General features: G+C 36.3%; 1 protein-coding gene across 1 annotated transcript in view; it reads left to right on the top strand.

Moving 5' to 3' along the window:
* Positions 1 to 864: 864 nt before the first annotated feature.
* The window catches only part of rassf9 (Ras association domain family member 9), a 51,576-nt gene continuing 30,195 nt past the window's right edge, over positions 865 to 22,245 (top strand). The window contains exon 1 of the mRNA XM_039761771.1: positions 865 to 1,029. Coding sequence (XP_039617705.1) covers positions 983 to 1,029 — 47 coding nt within the window. The 5' untranslated portion in view covers positions 865 to 982. The remainder of the gene's footprint in view (positions 1,030 to 22,245) is intronic.

The raw sequence follows: 22,245 nt of genomic DNA, 5'->3' as shown, positions 1-22,245 counted from the left end.
CAGTTCAACTGATTTAAAAAATTTGTAATTCCAAGCAATGCCATGAAAATGTAAAACTGATTAAGTATGTCAATTTAAATACGAATGTGTTGAATGTTATTACTGTAATAATACAAACAAAAGAAATTAAACAAAAAAGACCTTACACTAATTCGGTAGACTGCTATAACCTTCAGCTGCTTGTGGTAAACTTTATTAATTTGATTTGCTGATCTAACAGGCAATCAATAAAACCTCTAACTTAGAATTAGCGAGTCATTCTTGTCATGACCAGCAGAATCTTTTACTCTGGGGGAAAGTTAGATACATGGAAAATTATAGTGCTAGGACATCTGGCAATTGTTGGCACTTGTACTTTGGTATGTTAAATGTATAGACACACACAAAAAATATTTTTTCAATTATTCAAAAAGAACAGAGCATGCATATATGCACACAGAGAGAACATGAAAACTTCACAAATTAGAATTTAATTGGACCCATGCTATTTCAGATGGATGTACACACACTTCTAGCAAAACTAGTTATTTATTTTTAAGAGAAAAGGACAAGAAGAAAGTTGCAACTTATAAAAGTTTAGTAATGACATATTCAGACTTATAAAGATTTGAATAAGGCACGGGGCATTAGTTAAAATATGGTAAGAAATCCTAACGTAGTAAGACAACAAAGCTTTTTTTTACGGCATCGAAAAACTGCTAAGGCGCTACAACGAAACAAACTGCCGCGCAGCATAGAAACAAATGAAAGTGAGAAGAATGCCTGCGTGCGTATTCCTGAAATGGGACGGGCCGGTGAGAGAGAGAGAGAGAGAGAGAGAGAGAGAGAGAGAGAGAGAGAGTTCATAGCCGCACTCGAGTTTCCTTTAACTTCACTTGTACAAACTTCAGGAAGACCAGAAGAAGCTGTGAACGAAAAATGTAGATTCTTTTGCATTGTTGGACTTTTTCCTATAAAAAACGGCTGTTCCAGTGAAATTGCTATGGCTCCTTTTGGAAAGAATTTCCTAAAATCCCGCCTGAAAAATAGGTAATCTTTTTTCATAAAACGTATGCCCTTGATTAAACAACCATGTTTAAATCTGTTCCCGTTGTTGCAAAGAAAGTAGGATTTTCACCTGTATCAGTTTCAGAAAAGCTTATGAGACTTTGATGCTATGCGAAATGTGATTAAACTTTATTATTGCAGCACTGAAAAATGCGCAAGGTTCAGTGGGTTTTCAGCACTGTATTCTGTTGTAAAGGGAAAATGAACGTACAGCTCTGGCACTAGCGTTACCAACAAATACAGTACAACAATTAAAAGCTTTTTTTTTTTTAAAAAATACTCGAACAATTATTTATGTGATACGTTCAGGCTCAGTTTACACGCGTTCTAAACATGACCGAAATAATGCACTAATCTCGTTAAAGGGATATCTAGTGTTTAGTTGTTAGGTATCATTTAAACAATTGGTCGAAAGTTTTCTCCGTCGGTCTTAGTGTTTGGAGTTTGTGTTGTATGACGGGTCGACATGTTACTTTTGGTAAGAAGATGTTATGGCTTTAATCTGGCCTCAAAAGTCCAACTAGCAATAACTGAAGTGATAGTACTGTACTGTACAATGCTATCCTTTGATATCTATCTATCTATCTATCTATCTATCTATCTATCTATCTATCTATCTATCTATCATGCTTTTACACTCTATTTGTATATGAAGTGCCTTTCACAATCTACTTACTGAGCTTTAACTCTCAATATGTATATATGGCTTTTCATTATTAATATACATATTGAACTTTTACTGCTTTATATAGTTCATCTGTCTATCAGTCTGTCTATCTATCTGTCTATGCAGGATGATGATGATCATAATGGGAGGCACCTTTTGGCATAACTAGTTTCAGAATCTAAGAAATACTGTTATATTGTGTTTTTTTTTTTTTTTTGTTTAATATTTTTATCTGTGGCATTACAATCACCACATTTTAGTGAGATTAGTCAGTGGAATGCTATATGCTGCTACAAATGTGAATTGACACACAAGACAGACACTCATGGAGATGGTCTTTTTTAAGGATGAGCCATGTATTAAAAGATGTCACAACATTAGACACCAAAAAAGAATAAATTCTTGAGGAAAATCATTTTAGGGAAGTATTCAGAATTTGACTATCTATCTATGTATCTAGTATTTTTGAAAACAGCAGGCAATTCATCCAAGTCTAGTTTAGCAATTCTTATTTTCTTGACATGTGCAGAATAATTGTAAGTAACTAGTAACATGTATCAACAGTATTCTGCACAAAGAAATATTTTCTAACATTTGTGCATAATTTACTCTCATCCAGCTTTCATCCACGTCCCATATCCATGTTGAAGACCCTTTTCTAAAGGAGCAGCTGTTTTTTTTTACAAAAAGTCAATGAATCAGCCTGTAAAGCATGCTTGAGGAATGCCAGTGTATGCTCTTCCAATATATTATTAGATGTATTCTGTATACACAGTGCTGCCTTATGGCTTTAGTGTTGGACAGTAAATTATGAGGTTGCTAGTTCAGTTCTCACCACAAACTTACAGTGTGACCCTCTGTGTGTAAAATATATGATCAATTAATTGGACTTGTGAAGCACCTTAGGACTGTATTCTGCATAGAAAGATGCTGTATATTGCAAAGCTTGTCTGAATGTTAATCTCTTTTCATTTCAAGGGAGGGCTCACTCTAACATCAAGGTATAGCACACTCCACTTTTAGTTTAAGGGATTTGAAGGCATTGGTGCAGATCCTCATTGCTGGAACTTGATCCTCAAATTGAAGCCAGATGAGGCTTGATTTTAAATAGGGAAAATAAAAAGTTAACACCTGCTGCTGCTGCTGTTTAATATGAGAGGATTTAGCATTGTTATTATAATAATCCCTGTGATTCAGTAAGGGAGAGAGGGAGTGAGAGAGAGAGAGGGGGGATATTTAAAGCAGAGTAAAAGTTCAATAGATAAATTGATAGTGAAAGGCACTATATAAAATTGACTGTAGAAGTTCAGCACATTGACAGCGAAAGACATTTTATATAAAAATAGAGTGAAAGCATGATAGTAAGATTTGTGAGGCATCACCAGGTGAAAATGGTTACAGATTTTAAAGAAATAAAATACAAGAATTTGATTATATTTTTGTATAATACAGACATTTGCCAAAGGAATGTTAATTCAGAAACTGGTAGGATTTACAATGTAGTTCCTCTTCAAATTTCTAAATATTGGAAGTATATTTCAAATAGCAGTTATATATGTATAATTACAATGGCTGCATTTAAAATTAACCAAAACTAATAAGAAATCAGTTTTCTAGATCAATTAATGTTTTAGGGTCAGTCATACATTTAGAGATTATGGTTTTCCTAACAGCTGTGTTTCCTACCAGCCAACATTAATTATTAAGTGAAGAGCTTGGCAGTTTTCCTTGGAACTGGTTTCATATGATAAGAATACCTTAAAGATGCACATATATTTCCATGCAAAGAAGGCATCTGTCATTCTCTCTATACACGATGCATTACACATAAAAATTCAAATCACAATCATTTGAAGATAACTCAACAGCAACAATTTAAAAGGAGATACCCAATTGTGTCACCTTCCTGCAAAATGATGGGTTAAATTCCTGGCTCAATCGCCATGCCTCCTCTCTGGGACTTGTGTGGTTTTTCTTGGACATTTTGATTTCCTCCCACACCCTGCATCTATGCATGTCAGGTAAACTGACATCTGTAAATGTTTCCTGTATGTGATGGACTCAGGTCCCACCTAGGCATTTTTCCTACATGGAGCCCAAAAACTTTGTGGATGTTTGATTCAGATTTCAAGCTTACAAAACACAGATTCCTTCAACACAAGCCATTTCTTTTAATCCAATGAATAAGAACACAAGTAAATCAGCACTCAGCTTCCTATGTATAAAGATAAGAATCTAGTGGTTAAATATCGCAGGCAAATATTTTAGTACAAGAAATTAGGTGGAGTAATCATATAATATGCTGCAAATGAGACAAAAATGTGCTCATAAGCAATATCTGCATTTCTGTATAGCAAAATCTATTGGAGCTATTATGTTCAAAACCAACAGGTTCTTTAGATTTCAAAATGTTAATAAATGTGCCAATTTAATTTGGATTTTTTAATTTGTTTAAGAGTTTTCCTGAAACACATACGCATAGACATCACTTCCAGTGTGGCCAAGTCATGTACAGGGATGCCTAAAACATGATAACTGAAAGTTGAACATTTGGTCCCATCACCATATTGTATACCAGGGCTCTGATGAAACTGAGACTAATATTAAAGAGATTTTATTAAAAAAGTATTACAGGTTATTACAAGTTGGTCTTATAACCACTCTTGAAAATCGTCTTCAGTGAGGTCTGTCAGATCTTTGAATGTTTTCAATTGGTATCATTAACTTCATGACAGACCTCACATATTGTGTATACTTAAGGAATATGTAGGGAAAATAAAAAGGAAGGCAGTACAAATAGACTTATATAACCACCTGTGAAATGGAATTAAGCTCATAATACAGGAATAGGCAGTAAATGTATGTAAATGCAACCTTATAAAAGTTTGCTTTTACCGAGGATTAAAATGGCTGTGCTAAAACAGCTGTTGTTATATTTTCAGGAAAGCTCTTTCAAAGTCCAGAGGCTTTTACAGAAAAGCTACAATCATTCACAGGTTTTAGCTTAGACTGTGGAACTGCCATTAGCCCCTTACCTGAGGATTTAAGTGGCTTTTGAGAATGGTAGTGTGACAAAAGCTTAATATTGCTGTGAATGAAGTGAAGAAGTGAAGGAAGAAAAGAAACTCTGTTATTTTAATATGCCATACCAGCAGGAACTGTTGATGAAATGTGAGCTCCCTGTATTGTTTCTGCTTTTTACTGGTAATTACATTGTGGAATTTAAAGGTTAAAGCAAACTTTGGCCATCTACGAGACTTTACAAGTGTTGTACAGTTGCTATTAATAGAATGCTGCACACACACACAAACACACATCGAATAACTTCAGCTCTGGGTGTTGCCCACCACTTTGCGAACAAGCGGGGGTGGGGGTTCCTGTTTATTAAACGTGAGTAACACAGTAAAAGTGGGCGCACCTTTTGGCTTTCATATGTATAATTTATTATTTTAATCGTTGAAGCAGATAGCAACCCAAGAAAGATATTTTTGATTTATTGATTTCCATACACAGCGAGTTCTAATGTTGTACCAAAATGATCAATGGGTACTTCTTCATATGAATTCTTTAAGCAACTCTCAGAGAGAAAATAGAAAAAACAAATGGACTTTATAAGGAACAGGATTTCAGAAAAAATTAACAGAATATAAGACACTGGTATTTCTGAGGGATCGAATGAGCTAAGCAAAAGTATCCATTTATAGTATAGTGTTGTGGGGAAATGGAACAGTAGTGGGTGCAAGAAAGAGACAACCTTGGACATGGTGCCAATAAACTAGCAATATGAAACTATTAAATATTATACAGTTTTGAAAATTACAAGTAATTTATCTCAACATGGTTCATTAATCCGTATTCACCTATTCACCAAAAACCAAAGCCGTTTAAGGTGTTCCTATAAATCACATACTAGAAGAAAACATTATCATTCGCTCTTGTGTATTTGTCAAAAGAATTTTACTGACTATACTAGATAATTTAATGTAGTAGTAGTAACAGTACTATTGTCATGTGAACAGCGAAATTATTATTTGTATGTAATCCAAAAATGTGTATTTGTAAACTAGACTGGTTAACAATTTATTAGCAATGATAACAAAGTACAAATTAGAGGGATGGTACAATAGTTTGCATGTTCTTCCCGTATATAACATTTTTGTTTTAGTTTTCGTTAACATCTCAAAGATGTTCATGTTAGTTTAACTTGCTCTCCTACCTTGGCTTCATATGAGTAAATGACAATGGTCTGGTGACTTGCGCCCCATCTGGGGATTGATTCCTGCCTTGTGCCCAGTGCTGCTAACATTTGGTCCTCCTAACTCTGAAATGGATTAAACAAGATTGAAACTGGATGGATGGATGGATGAAATGTAATAGGAAGAAGTGCAGCATTTTGGATTTTCAAAAGGAATTTGTTCAATTTGAAGCACTGCCTAGCAGTTTTACTTTATATAATTATACTACCATTGGATGGCACAGTGGTGCAGTGATAAGCACTGCTGCTTCAAAGATTCAGCTTCCTGAGTTGAAATCCCTTCCCTGGTCATTGTCTGTGTAAAGTCTGCACATTCTGATCTTATAAGTAGGTTTTTGACTTAATGAGTGTTTATGTGTGTGTTTGGGTTGACCCTATAATGGATTGTCTCCCATGTCCAGGGCTATATCCGTCCTTGCACACTGTTTTGTAGCCCCACACAACGCTGAAATGTATTAAGTGGGTGTGGGAATGTTATTTTATAATAGCATTAATGTAATAAAAGGTGTCATTTTGCTTGGCTTTTCTGTATTAACATAATTGAAAGCTTATAACAGGAATAAGTGAAAACCACATAGCTGTGGAAATCCTCCCCACTGACATAACACATTTCTTCTTTGGATTGTACTTGTTGCAGTGCCTTCCAATTAAACTGCTGGCTTGGAGGAGTAACTTATTGTTAATTACTGGAGGCTTCTCTATACAGGTCATGGTACTATTAGCTTATGCTTATGTCATTTGGAGAATTAGTGCTGAAAGAAAAAATTGCTGCTTTTGTTAACTGTAACTTGCTTCAGCGGGGCTGTGGTTGCTTGGCTGAACTTTTAAACTTTTAGCTTGTTATAAAAGTGGATAGGCACCAGGGTGGTACAGTGGTTACAGAGGCTTCCTGTAAGCTACAGAGTCCTGGATTCAAATCAATTCCAGGTAGCTTTCTCTGTGGAGTTTGCATGTTCACTTGTCACAGCACAAAGACATGAGTGTTAGGTTATTTAACATTTCAAAATTAAGTATGGGTGCAGGTCTGAGCATGAGTGTGACTTTCATGAGACTGTTTTCTCATCAAGACTCTTGCTGCCAGGATATGACCCTGATTTTTAATAAGTTGATATAATAATGGATAGATGGATGCAGAGCCATATGATATCTTACTTTGCAATTCCGACGGGTGTTAAGCGGAAAGCAAAAGGAAATTTGCCAGTTAATATGTGGTGAAGAAGATCCAGTTGGGCTTTTAAAGTACTGAATTGTATTCGGCATAGTCTTTTATATACTGCTTTACCTATTCCCTATTGATCCTTTTATGTTTTAACTCCAGCTTTGCCATTAGATGCTGTTGGGTGAAAGTTGTATTTTCAGTTTATTATGCTGCATTTAAAGTAGGTAGCAGCATTGTGGTCACCTCCAGTCTATGAACAAGGTTTTGTATATGTGACTCATTGTGTGAAGTTTGCATGTTTTACATAATTAGCACTGATTCTTGTCATACATCTGGTAAATGTGCACATTAGTTGAAATAGAGACTTTAAATTAGCCTGCTGTGTTTGAGTGTGCCTATGACTTCTAGTCATTGGATTTGTTCTCCATTTTCCACAGTGTACCTTGAGTTGTTCACATTTGTTTAAAATAAAATTGCCATTCTGTATTCTATGCTTCTGTAAATTGTATTCCTAAGTTATGTGTACTGTGGGGTAACAAGACAGCGCTTTTTGGAACTCATGACCATCTATCCATTCCATACTTATCAAGTTCAGAGATGAGGAATGGTTAGGGCTATGCAAACCTTTAAAAAAATAAGAAAACCTATGGAAGCATATAAGCGAAAGTGAATTATAAGCTTTAGATTAAGCATTGGAAATAAAAGTATAAGTAATGTTAAAGTTTAATTATACAGTATGTCATTGCATTTGTGCCCTTTTAATTTAATTTTTCTGTCTGTTTTGCCAGTGTAGACAAAGGATTCTACTAACAGTAAGTTAAATATTAGAATAATTATCATCTAAATGTAGTATGCATTAATTAATAGCACAGTATACCAAAATAATTGGTTTCCAACTCCTATTGGCAAACTCAACTCTGTAGTACGGGTAAGGTTGCCTGTTGCTGGACATTCCTTGTTGTGCTGCCAGGCCACGTTTTAGCCAATAAGTGAAGAAACACTATAAAAATGTCCAATTTTGCGAAAAGTTGCACACGAGTCTTATAGTTGAATATCTATTCCTTTGATATATTCACACTAGATGGTTGGCACAGATTGCTTTTTCTTTCCTGGCTTTGATTTCAGCCATCAAATAAGAAAAAAAAAGATCTTAACGCATTTTAAGGCTTTAGGGCATGTTGACTACACAAATGTTTAAACTGAATAGAGAACTTTAATATTATTGCTAAACAGGCTTTTGGAAGTGTCTCTAAAGGTTAGTGCTCAGCTCATGTCTGTCTTAATTCAATAATGTGTTTTTTTCCTGGAAGACATTTTGTTATTGAAAATAAGCACATCACGAAATTGCTACATAGTTACATTGGCTTGTCATTATATATAGTGTGATAATAATAATAATAAGACATCATAAAGGTTTGGGGCAGCCACCCGTATATTGTTTTTCCCAGCTGCAAAAGTTTATGTTTTTGAAGCACGATTTGCATAGAACAGAGTCCACAACAGAACTGGCTATAGTAGCCCAAGATGGAGACTTTAAAGGTCTGGAGAGGAACTGATGTCAGCAAAGGGGCCGGAACCAGAAGTGACATCATCAAAGGGGCCGGAACCAGAAGTGACATCAACAAAGGGGCCGGCTTCGGAAGTGACATCTTCTGAGGCGCCGAAACCTTGCAGGATTTCCCGGGAATGGTCTGTAGGGAACTGAGAAAGACAGTCAGTGCACTGTAAACAAAGCCCAAAACAAGCAATACACTTTTTCACATAATACACATAAGAAACAAAAAAAGTAGAAAAAAATGTGTGATAAAAACAATTTTTACATATTTTATGCCCTGGAAACATTTATAAGGGACTCAATGGCAATCTGGGGGGTGGGCCACACAAAGAACAATCCATAACCTACCCTTGTGAACTGACTTAAATCAAAGGACTAGCTTGGGAGAGTCTGTTAACAGATTGTCTGTGTCCTGATTTGTAGACATCTATCTATCTATCTATCTATCTATCTATCTATCTATCTATCTATCTATCTATCTATCTATAATGCAAATTTCAATGGCTGAGTGACTCACTAATTCATCAATAAAACAGCATTTGTTTCATTTAGTTAAAAAACTGAAATTTGACAGAATTGTACATCTAGAGCAATATGTATATGCTCAGAAAAGACATTTTGATATTTCAATATTTAGTAGTAATATAGTAATCCCAACAAATGAAAAACTAAACCAAGGGAGATACGGGGAGACCATGCAGAATTCACACAATCCCTTACCAAGCACTGGATTCAAACCTAAGATGCAGAATCTGGGTAGCAGGAGCAATGACACTTAACCACCAAACTATTCTAGTTAGATTAAATTGTGAAATAGTTTTTAAATACTTTAGTAGCATGTTTGTTTTCATTTGATGTTCCTTACCACAAACCATATTTCATGTAAATTTATTAAGCTAATTAATCATTTTTTTCTCACTGTTAGCATCTTTTCCATTCATCTGTACTTATAGCTTATTGCTAGATTTTTCCAAGATGAAAGTTTTTGATCTCTCTCTAGAATAATAATAATAATATATATATAGGGTGGCACAGTGGTAGCACTGCTGCCTCGCAATAAGGAGACCTGGGTTCGCTTCCTGGGTCCTCCCTATGTGGAGTTTGCATGTTCTTCCCATGTCTGCGTGGGTTTCCTCCAGGTGCTCCGGTTTCCTCCCACAATCCAAGGACATGTGGGTTAGGTGCATTGCCGATCCTAAATTGTCCCTAGTGTGTGCTTGGTGTGTGTGTGTGTGCATCCTGCAGTGGGCTGGTGCCCTGCCTGGGGTTTGTTTCTTGTGTTGGCTGGGATTGGCTCCAGCAGACCCCCATGACCCTTTAGTTAGCAAACAGCAGGTTGGATAATGGTTGGATGGATGGATATTAATGTATATATATATGGTCAGGCTTGGGTCACACAGTTGCACAGAGAGTTTTCAAGACACATAAACTTTTGTTCGTAAACAGCATAATAAAGTATAAAGAATAAGGCAGAGGATGTCTGGGGAGACAAGGCAATAAGACAAAGAGTAGGACAGCTGCTTTACAGGCTTTTAAATGTTCAAAGTGCCGTGCAAGATGCAAATCATATGGCATGGTAGCAGCAGCAAGCCAACAGCTGATCGAGCAAAGAGGAGGTAAAAAAAAACTGTATTTGTTTCCCATTGTATCACGTTTAAGAGGGGATTTTGGAGGAGCGACTGCATATTCTAGGGGTGTGTTCAGCCCCTCTCTTCACAATATATATATATATACCAATAAACCCCTAATTCTATAAAGAATCGCAAATCCAAGAATGGCGATCACTTTCTGTTCCCTCCGATCTTTGAAAGGATGAAAAATGATGGAGGGTGGGAGCGTCCTGGGAAAATTTTCATTTAATTAAATAAATATATTTGTACTAAAATTAACCAATTTATTAATACTAAAATTGAAATGTAATTGTTATATCATTTAAGTCCAAAATGTCTTTGAGTTGCTGCATTTATAAGTTAAACAAATATCTGAGTGCAAAGGTTTAAATGAATAAATTGGAAACAAAAAAATCATAAAATGGTAAATTCAAAATAATTAATCAAAAATTTCCTTATAAACAACATTTTTGGTAACGATAGTATCCCGTCTTTGAATTAGGTCTCTCTGGTATGGAGTAGTTGAAACATTCACTTTAACGTCACACGAACACCGGACTCTTGAAAAGGCAACATAAAGTTGTCCATATCCAAATACAGGCTCAGATAGGTAAATCCCTACTTTGTCCATGGTTTGTCCTTTGGATTTGTTGATTGTCATGGCAAATGCAGCCTTAATGGGAAATTGGCGTTAAGTTTAAAATGTAATTTTGTCCCAACTTTAAGGTTAAGATTGTGTTGTGGTAATCCGGCCAGGATAATAGTGTTTAAATATTCTAATGGGAAATTAAGATGCTCAGTTTCTTGTTCAGAATCAACACTGTCAGTACTTAGAAAGACGTGGCTTTCTCCAGGAAGCAATCCAATCACTTGGTTATTTATCTGGTCAACTCGAATAGGTTGTATATGCGGTGGTGTTTGCATTTGGGCTGCGGTTGTATTGTGCACGGCTTGCTTCTGGCCTCTGATCTCGGCTTGGAGATCTACATTACTAAACGAAGGTTGTACATACGGTGATGTGCACGTTCGCGTTCGGGCGGCGGTTGTATTGTGACCTGAAGTTTAGTTTACAGGTTGTGTTGTGTTGTTTGGGCGCCACCTACTGACTCTGGGAAGCTGCTGGGTTTGACTCTGGGGTGCTGAGGCCTCTGGCATCCATGCATATATACAACCTTTGTTTAGTAATATATATATATATATATATATATATATATATATATATATATATATATACTGTATTTTAATACCTAACATTGCTTAACAGGTTTTAGTTTAATGATTGTAAGTATCCATTATTTGTTACTAATAACAGCACTTGCATGAAACAAGGACTATTAGTTTTATCCTTGCTTTTTTATTGTTTTTCATTAAGTGAATTATAATTTATCATTGCATGTTGTTATACTCTTTAGTGATATGAGTGCATAAAGTGCATTTTGTATAGTGCTTACAGTGGTGAGTATCATCATACAACATGGAGTACTAGGGTGTACTAGGGTGGGTGCAGTGATAGCCATTATGGATGCAATGAGAAGTCAAGCAAAATTACACCTTTAATGGGCTAACTAAAGAGATTACAATATGCAAGCTTTTGAGGCAACTCAGGCCCCTTCTTCAGGCAGTTTGTAAATGATTCAGGGAATCTGTTAAATCATTTTCTTATAAATTCAGCAGACCATTATTCATGATGTTCAGACGTTTGCCCAATTAACTACTTGCCACATGTACTAACTTGACACACCAAAACAAAGTAAAGTAAGGTAATGATTGTGAGCTATGCTATGCTACCTCAGCGTATTAGACTGATAAGGAGAGCTCTCCTTGTTTGGGTTTTCTTTCTTTAGCCTACGTTTTCAATTATTTATGCAATTGACTTTCTCTCTTTGACAATTCCCATATGAAAGGTCTGATACATTCTTTCAGGTAGAGCCCTGATCCTAATCAATTCTGATTTTAAACTATTACAGCCCTTGAATTTGTCTGAGTTGCTGTATTGCTTTTTGAGTTCAGGGTCTTACACTAGTAGCTGTGTCTATAAATATGGTGAGCCTCCCTGGGTAGATATTCTGGGGAAACATAATTTTAGTATCCTGCAGAAGAGAAAAGGACATCATTTGCAGTAGTATTTAAAAGAACCCCATCCTTATCTGAATTATCAATCAGTCTTTATAGCAGCATGAACATAATGTGCTCAAAAGAGCAAATAAGATTACAAAAGTAGGTAGGCAAAACTATTTATGGCCTAATTATTTATAAAGTATAATACTTTATAATACTTTTACATAATCATCATTTTCAATCCCATTCATCCAGTTGAGGAGCCTGGACCCTATAAAAGCTGCACTAGGCATTTGGCAGGAAACATTCATTGATGGGGTGTCAGTTCATCATATGGATCTCTCATGGACTCACATACAGGGGGATAGTTTGGAATTGCAATTTACATAACTTGCACATCTTTGAGGGATGTGAGTAAAAATCCAAGTACCTGAAAGAAATCCCTTCTGGACATGCAGAATAGTCAGACTTCACATGGACTACAACAAAAGATGCTGAATTGATGAGGTAGCAACACTAAGCACTGCACGAACATGCTGCTATTGCTTCCTTGGTGCACTTAGTGAAGAACACAATTTGAAAATAAATTGAACTGATTAGAATGGACCAAATGCAAACTTTTATGAAAGCAAACTTTTTACTCTGTATGTTATTCTTCATTTTCCTGGTGACTATTTGAAAAAAATAATTATTCTATTCCTTCATTATTGAACTAGTTTAGCCAGGATCAGGGTCTTGGAGGCTGGATTCTGCTCTGAAATCTTTGGGATTATGGTAGAATCCAACCTTTTCAATGTAGATGATTGATTGTTTATGTACATGCTGAGTTTTTTGGACGTGTTATTGAGAATGAGAATGGAGCTGTCATTTTTTTTATTCGAACTGGGATTTTGCATGTTTTTTATTTAGTTCTCTGTATGAGATGTCATTGGCTGAGCTGATTTCTTGAAGGTGATTAACTGCTATGGAACAACAACTCTTGTTATCTCAGGAACAACTGAAACCTGATTATATCAAATCATTGGACAATTGCAGGGCACACTCACTGATACAGGATCACTTTACAAATGCCAATTACTCCAACACTAAAAAATTCAAATAGCCTTAGAAAGTCATATTTAGATACAAGGAGGCTGTGCAAACCCCGCAAAGACATAAAGTCAACTGGAATTTGAGCTCACAACTCGAGACACAAGACATTGGCTCTGTCAACACTTTACCACCTTTATTGTGTCAGAGCAACTGAAAGGATTATGAAACAAATGTAAATTGTTTTTTGCTTTGTATTAATATTGTTGCAAACAAATTTATTTTTAATTTGTCAATAAATTAATGTTTTATAGCTTTGTTGTTTGAATTGATATATTATATTTATACAATACAGGTGCATCAATTTTAAATACAGACTAGTTAAAAAATTTGATCATTTGTAGCTTATATTGTAATCAAACTGAGGTCCAAATGGTTTGAGGCAGCAGTGTTACGCAAGGTACTACTATGAAATAAAGAAGATTTTTAGTTTCCCTTTTGAGAGGGCACACTTCTGCCTTCAGGTCCCAGATTCAGAGTTGTTGTGAGCATAGCCCAGCAGCGTAAATTCAAACTGCTAACACAACCTCACTGTATGTGTTACTAGAATGTGAGAGGAAGCTTATAGCTAATGTTGTTATTCAGAAGCACATCCTTGATAAACTGCATCTTGTCACTCCCACTGAATGAATTTGCATTCATAAATTTGAACTACAAAAAAACAGTTAATTTACGAGGCTGTACAACATTGCATGGACGGCACGGTGGCGCATTGGGAAGCGCTGCTGCCTTGCAGTTAGGAGACCTGAGTTTGCTTCCCGTGTCCTCCCTGTGTGGAGTTTGCATGTTCTCCCTGTGTCTGTGTGGGTTACCTCCCACAGTCCAAAGACATGCAGGTTAGGTGAATTGGTGATCCTAAAATGGTCACTAGTGTGTGCTTGGTGTGTGTGTGTGCCCTGTGGTGGGCTGGTGCCCTGCCCAGGGTTTGTTTCCTGCCTTGTGCGCTGGGATTGGCTCCAGCAGACCCCCATGACCCTGTAGTTAGGATATAGCGGGTTGGATAATGAATGGATGGACAACATTGCATTGCTGAACTCTTTTTCTTTAAATGTACAGTGTTGAGTTTCATTATTATGAATAAAGAACAAAATTTTGAAAAACTAAATCATCAGAGCTCGATGGCGAGCACCTGGTGGCTGGGCCTGCTCCAGTGGGGCTCGGCCAGGCATAGCCCGAAGAGGCAACGTGGGTCCCCCTTCCCATGGACTCACCACCTATGGAAGTGGCCAAGGAGGTCGGGTGCAGTGTGAGTTGGATGGTGGCCGAAGGTGGGGACCTTTTTGGTCCGATCCAGAGGGAGAGGGAAGTCAGGGTATCTCTGCTGAAGCTGCTGCCCCCGCGACCCGATCTCGGATAAGTGGAACAGGATGGATGGATAAATCATCAGACTGAAAATTGTCACTTTCTCTTGACAATAAATATGTATTAAAGAAAGAAAATGGAGGAAAGTTTCTCTCATCTAAAATACATGCTTGTTAGGTAGTTGGTGATTCCAGAATCTCTCCGTATGACTGTGCATAGATGTGAATGATTGTTTTTGGTAGTGCTTATAAATGTAAGAATTTTAATTTAGGTTTTGGACTAATTATACCCAACTCAACTGTTAAGAGCTTGGGTTTTATTCTTGGTTTGGAACTCAGATTTGTGGGTCAGATAAATTCAATTGTCAGGAGCAGATTTTATCATCTAAAATTAATTTCCGTGCTCTAATCTTTCCTCTTTTTGAAAGACCTGGGTAGTTATGTATGCCTTTATTACCTCTTGATTGGATTATTGCAACGCACATTACATGGGTGTTACTCATTTTGTGTTATCTTGGTTAAAATTAATGCAGAATACAGCTCCTAGGAAGCTCAGTGGCACTAAAGAGAGGCTCAGAATATTACCAGTTTTTGACTCTTCTCATATTCCTCCTGTGAAGTTCAAAATTTCATTTAAGATTTTACTGTTGGTTTTCAAAGCCCTCCATGGTCTGCCTCCCTGTTGCCTCACAGAGCTACTTATCAGTACCAGCGTGAAGAGGGCCTTGTCACCTACGGTAAATCAAAAGTAGACCATGGCAGTTTTGAGAGCTACCTTATAGCTTTGGAACACTTTTCCTCTGTTTATTAGGACCGTTTCTTCTGTTAGTGCCTTTAAGACACAACTCAATATGTATTTGTTTTCTAAGGCTCTTTTGAGTTCTTGAACTCTAATTTTTTACTCATGTATGTGATTTTTGATTGCATACATTTTATTTTTTTCTGTATGTGTTTTTATGTTGGATTTTTTAGATTGTGGTACTGTTTATCTATGCTGTAGGGCACTTTGGTGAAACTTTAGTTATTGAAATGTGCTATATAAAAAGATGTTGAAAGTAAATTGACATTGACTTTGATGTGTGGATCAGAGACCTCTGCAGTGTACAGGATTGGGTCTTGCCAGAATTGACTATGGCTCCATGCAAGCTTAGATTAAACATGTTCAGTAAATTTATAGATATATGTTGATTGATTTTACTCTAAGACTAACACATTTTATTAGGATTTAAAAAGGTTGGACATAAATATACAGACCATCAAACTCAATTAATCCAAATCAGGGTAACAGGTTCCAGAGCCTACTCTGATGAGAAAATAGCCCTGTACATGGCGCTAGTTTATGAGAAGGCACATACAATCATTCATATTAGAGTCTATTTACAGCCAACAAATAACCTAAACTGCTCATTTTTGATAAAGTGGGAGGGAAGCCCGACTAGCTGGATGAAAATCATATGCAGACATGAGGAGAAGCTGGATACTCCCGAAGAACAATTGCCAGGTGCAGGATTTCAACAATTGCGTTTAGTCCGTGAGCGTTAACCAGGGCTCCATCATGTCATCTCAAGCGTGGGCAGATTTCAAATATTAAATTGAATTGCCTTTTAAAGAGATATCCAAGTGGTGACTGTGGTTTATGAGTCCAGGCTTAAATATGCAGTATGGTAAAGCACTTTGAATTTAACCTGGACATTGCCATTTTTGAAGCATGCTTGTGACAGAGTTAAAAAAAAAACATGCAAAACTAGTCATAAACATGCATGAGGAATTAGGTCATTGTTATATAATGAGATGTAAGTATAGGGAAAAGTAAAAAGCATGTTAAGCAAGGTCTGAATATTCAGGAAATTTTACTGGAGAGATAGAGACTGTAAAGAGCAGTTTTCACCTCCAGGCGGGAAACCGAAAAGATAAAAGCACATAATTGTGTAGCAGATGTCAATCAGTCTAACAGTTCTTGAGGCAGTTTAGGAGCACACTATGTTGTTGGTAAATGTGTCATATTGAAACAAGATCCAATAGACACAAAGGCTAAGACAGCATTCCACAAGAAGTCAATCAGAAATCAAACTATGCAGATTTCACTGATATAATATTAATTAAAAAAATAGGTTTAAAGAAAAAAAAACAGTAGGTCCTGGCCTTTATGCAATAGCCAGATTAAAAACAAAAACATATGGATTAGAGATCCATGACAGAGCTGGACTGCAAAAGTGATTTATTGACATAAGACAGTAAAAAAATAAGGGAAATGGGACTGTGGCAAAGAATTCCCCCTACAAACCCCAGAGAGTGGTACCTGACAACTATAAAAAGTCCAAAAGAAGGTGGAAATCTAGCAGACGAAGTTCACAATTATGGATGTGTTGGCTGCATCTTTGAAATTATAGTCCAGGCTAAGTCACCTTGCCTATATCCTTTAGGGGTTTTTCATACTTCCTTGCCTTTCTTGTCTCCGCTAGGAAGCTGTCATCTGATTTTAATATGACTTAAAGTTTTTATTTGAGTCAGGCAGACCACAGTTTTGAATTCTGATAACCAGAACAAGTAGAAATCCTTGGAATTATAAAAGTCCATGAGCTGTGTGGATGTGTTGTTGGCACTTTTATAAGAAGTAAAGCAAGGCTCAAGTTCACTCCTCAATTTCAAGGGTCTACTTTCCTCATGCAGCCACCTGTGTCTCAGTCATGTACAAAGATTATGTCTTCCCTGAAGTGAGATATCGTCATGTGTTATAAAAATAATTTTAAAAGACTTGAACAATCTTTAGAATTGGGCAAACACTTGAAAAGTGCAGTTTTAATGTACAAAATGCAAAGTGCTACACATGGGCAAAATAAGTGTCACTTATAAATACAAGACGGGAGATACTGTCCTCTAGGAATCAACCCCTGAAAAGAATTTTCTGGTTTTAGGTTGACACAAAAACAACAAATAAAACGTTAGTTTATATCATAAAAAATATTGAATATAAATCAAGGGATTTTATGCTTAGACTATATAATGCATTAGTGAGTCCACAGTGTGGAATATTGTATGCTGATCTTGTCATGATTGTACAAAAAAGACATAGCAGCACTTGAAACTGTACAGAGAAGAACAACCAGGTGCATCCCAGTACTAAAGGACATGTCTTACTTTGACACACTCAGAAAATTAATCCTGTTTAATGTTGAGCAGAACAGGCAACATGGGGATTTAATCCAGTTCTTCAAAATTCTCCAAGGCATTGATAAAGTAGATCCATCAGAATTATTTTGAACAAATGGTGAATCACGCAGGCAAGGATACCTGCAGAAATAAAGGAGAAGTGCATTTAAGACTGAAGCCAAGAAACACTTCTTTACTCAGTACTGTGAGTACTTACTACTTCCAGTATATATCTTGAAGACAGACTGAATGGTCTCCTCTCCTTTTTCAAATTTATTATGTACTTTAGTTATTTTTGTTTTTCTTCTCTTAATCACTGGCTACTGTCTGTGAACCCTAGTGTCTCTTAATTTATATGAGTCTCCTCATATGATTGACTAGATGAGGCATCTCAATGACTGGCTAAGTGTAGATTGATATAACACTTACAGTATGAGGCATAATTCATCTTTGGGTCTGTTTTGGATGAAGGTGGTACTCTTTCTCAGCGTTGAGGTTGATGGTGCGACCTTGGCTTGAATGAAGAATCTGGGCAGCTGATTTCAGAAAATAATGTCACATTACCAAGCAGGTTAATGGAATGGAGGGAACTTTTTTGATCTTACAGCATTGCAGCCTCTGTTCACTTACAGTATCCCCTGCCTTCACTACCAATTTATCATATTGTCCCCATTTTCACACAAGAAAGTGATTACATTCTGTGCTTTTTTCATTTAGTCATAACATACAATTAATAAAAAAAAAGGTCCATTAAAAGAAGTGCATGAAATTATCAAAAAATTAATGTTCACCATTCATGCATTCTTTACCAATGTAGAATTTCAAAAAAGGGAGTGAGGGAGTTGAGGATTTGCCAGAAAATTATGTGCTAAGAGCTTGCCTAGTAGTTTTGAGATGAGCAGAGACAGTGCTGTAGTGGACAGTAACTTCACCAAAGGGGCTACCTCAGATAGCAGACATCTGTAGTCTGAAAAGAGGTAAATGGTAATTGCAGAATTAAAAACATTAAATGAAAGCTACAGATTTGCTGTGCCAGCTGTCAAGTGAATCATTTCATCAAGAATGGTTTAATAATCAAGTGGTTATGGTCCTGTAGGATGAGCAATTTTTTTAAAATACTTGACCAGCATGAAATATTTGGACAATTTAACTGTTGGATATGCTTAAAAGCTGCATGAATTGAGTGGGCTCCTTATGTTTGGCTAACAACTCATAATATGTTCTTATTTCTTCTGATTTGTTTTTGAAAAGTTCAATTTATAAAAGGTTCAGTGAGGTAGGTTTGGAAAGCAGAGAAAACTAAGGAAAGGTAGAAATGTGGGTCCAGAGTAGGTGAAAAAGGTGGGTGTTTCAAAACATGAGATGTTGGATTAAGAGATTAGTGGGCCATTTACAGCTGGGGCAACTTGAGATCTGAGTCTGAAAGTGAGTTTTTGATTCTACAGTTTTCCACTGTTAGGTTTCTTAGTTTGCCCTTGTGTAAAGGAACACCAGTATAAGTGCCATAACAGTCTTGGAGTGGTCTCTGATGTTAAATAGTAGTTTGATGTTGTGCAGAGGGTTGCAGTGGCTAAGGCACAAGACCTTAAACCACAAGAATCCTGGTTCATTTCTTGCCTCTGTTTCACTGTTGTCCCCAAATGTCACTTAATTCATCTGTGCTCCAACTGTAAAAACTACATGTTAGAAAATGTATGTACCTTAATGTAATGCCTCTGTGAGGTACTTAAACGTTGCCAGTCAGAAATATAATAATAAAGTTGTGACCATTTTACCGAAATGGTCTGTATCTTACCTCCTTAAACTCACAGACATTCGTTTTAAGGAATGCATTAAATAAATCAACCATTGTGTTTGTTTATTATGCAAACTAAATTTAACTGAACTTTCTTGTTTTGAAAAAATTGTAATTAAAAAAATATTTGATTCTATTTAAATAGTTTTAGTTCTGTTTGCTCAAACAAATCATGATATCATCTCTAATTTTGCATTTCTTCGTCAGAGCCACTGTGGCAGCTGACACTGAGTTTGACATATCAGTCTTTGCTAGCCTCAGTTGCAGTCGACTGTTCCTTCAAGAAAGCTTTCATGCCTGGTGAGTATTCCAACCATAACCAAGCGGCCCTGTGTGAGGCGTACCTCTATGGATCTGCCATTAGTCCATTACTTGACACACTGTCGCATATATTCATACCAGACCTGGAAAGATTTGCTAACCACCCTAACATCTCACTCTGGAGAATCTGGAGAAAACCAAATAGATTCCAAGCAAAATGTGAGGACCTCTAAGAAAATAACTGGGCAGCTAATATTATTTTTCCAAATCACACTTTTTGTCAACTCTAATTTCAAGGTAATATACAATACTTGCTAATACAGCAAAGTTAAAACATTCCATAAATGACTGGGAAGAAAATATAAAACAAAAATGTTAAAACACCATGCAATATATAAAAAATATTTATGTACATATATAAGCATTTTTTATTTTCGTTTTAATACCCCATGATTAATGATTTTAAATTGGCTAAATATGATCGTGTAGGAGTATATTAATAGGGGTGAGTGAGTTGGGCAGTGGCGCTGCCTTGCCTCCATTGCCACTGACATAGCCTCTTGGCTCTCCATTAGCAAGAAATGGAAAATGGACTGTTGTATGTATTACTTGACAAAGCCACTTATTGACTTTGTTTTGAACACTTACCTTTTCATGATGTATTGCTCTAGTACACAACAACAAAGCAGCCAAACTGCTTATTTTAACTCGAGGACTTAATTTTGATCATGCATAAACTGTACAGTTCTTGCTTAGAGGTGTAAAAAAGGTAAAAACAACATTACATATTTCTGATATATGAATGTTATCCTGTCCACAATTTCATTAAAAGCTGCTGTATGTTAGGGGAAATGTTCTCTAAACCTACAAAATTTACCTGTGGGAGAAAATTATGTTGACAACAGAAGGTTTTGATGTGTATATTACATTTGTACCAGAAGGTTTGTTTCTGTCAGAAAAAATAAGGCTTAATGTTTTTAACTTTGACAGCAATATAATGTGAAATCAAAAAAGTGGGCAATGGCTGCAGGTATCAATTTCTTACTCATATTCATAAGTGTACATGCCATGTGACCATATAGTTCAAGTCTGTTTTGCTGGTAGCTATGTTTCCTGTACACTGCTAGGAACAGAAAGGTAAGTGTTGTGTAAACATGACACTTCACCACAAAGCCTCAGCTATTGTTTGCAAAAGGCAACGGTGAGACAGAAATGCAAGACGGATTTCAAGTTCAAACACAGTTCACCTCTCTCTGAATAGTAACATTGTTTTATAACACTTAAGACATTATATTGTTTACAGCTAAATGATTGAATATTTTTTATAATTCATTAAGTGCTGTTAATGTTGCATCCATTAGTTAAGCAATTAACCAAATGTTTGCTACTAATCCCACACTATAGCCATGTTGTTAAAAGTCATATGGAAAAAATGTCTGATGGCTATATGTCTTATATTAGTCCAGATCCCTGTTTTGGAAAAAGTCATTTCACCATAATGGAAGAATGGATCATCATGCTAAGTTTGTTCAATATGAAAGAATGGATAGTCAAGCTCAGTTTCTTCAGAATTTTCTTTCATGGTGCATTCAGAAGAAATCCTCAGCTAGTCTGGAAATCATAAATATACATTATACATACAACCATTTCATCATCAGCCTACATAATAACAATAACTTAAAAAGACATAAGGGTTTCATTAAATAAGCTTAGCTCAGAAATACAATCCATAAGTACATATTTTAAAGCTATCTAAACCACAGCTTGAGAGGAAATGATAACATACAGTAATATTAACTAGTGTGCTGCAAGCATGTCTATTTATTCTGCCCGAGTCTAGACAGGAATCATTCCATTGTTCGGTTTGCAGGCAACATTCTGGTCCAGAGCACCAACTTGCGTCAGGCTCAGGTTGCAAACACAACTTCCATTTCTAAAAACAAAGATAAAACAGTCACACCATAAATACCAGTGGATCAAAGTACTCTGTAAAATTGTCAGTATTGAATTGACTCTGATAGATAATTGATAATTCAGAGCAAATATTAGGATGTTGATAAAGTAGATCCTGCCACATTCTTTCAGCTTAAGGATGAATCATGTATTCGAGGACAACAGTGGAAAACTAAGGGGAAGTGCATCTAAAACTGAAGCCAGGTAGCACTTCTTTACGCAACGAGCCATGGGACTCTCGAACAAACTACTGAGACATGTAGTTGAAGCAGATACCATGACAATCTTTAAGAAGAATCTGGATAAGATATTGGGACAGTTTAGTTATTAGCTACTGTAAACAAA

This window comes from Polypterus senegalus, chromosome 8 (genome assembly GCF_016835505.1).
Source record: "Polypterus senegalus isolate Bchr_013 chromosome 8, ASM1683550v1, whole genome shotgun sequence".
Lineage (NCBI taxonomy): Eukaryota > Metazoa > Chordata > Cladistia > Polypteriformes > Polypteridae > Polypterus > Polypterus senegalus.
This window is presented reverse-complemented; position numbering and strand designations above follow the sequence as displayed.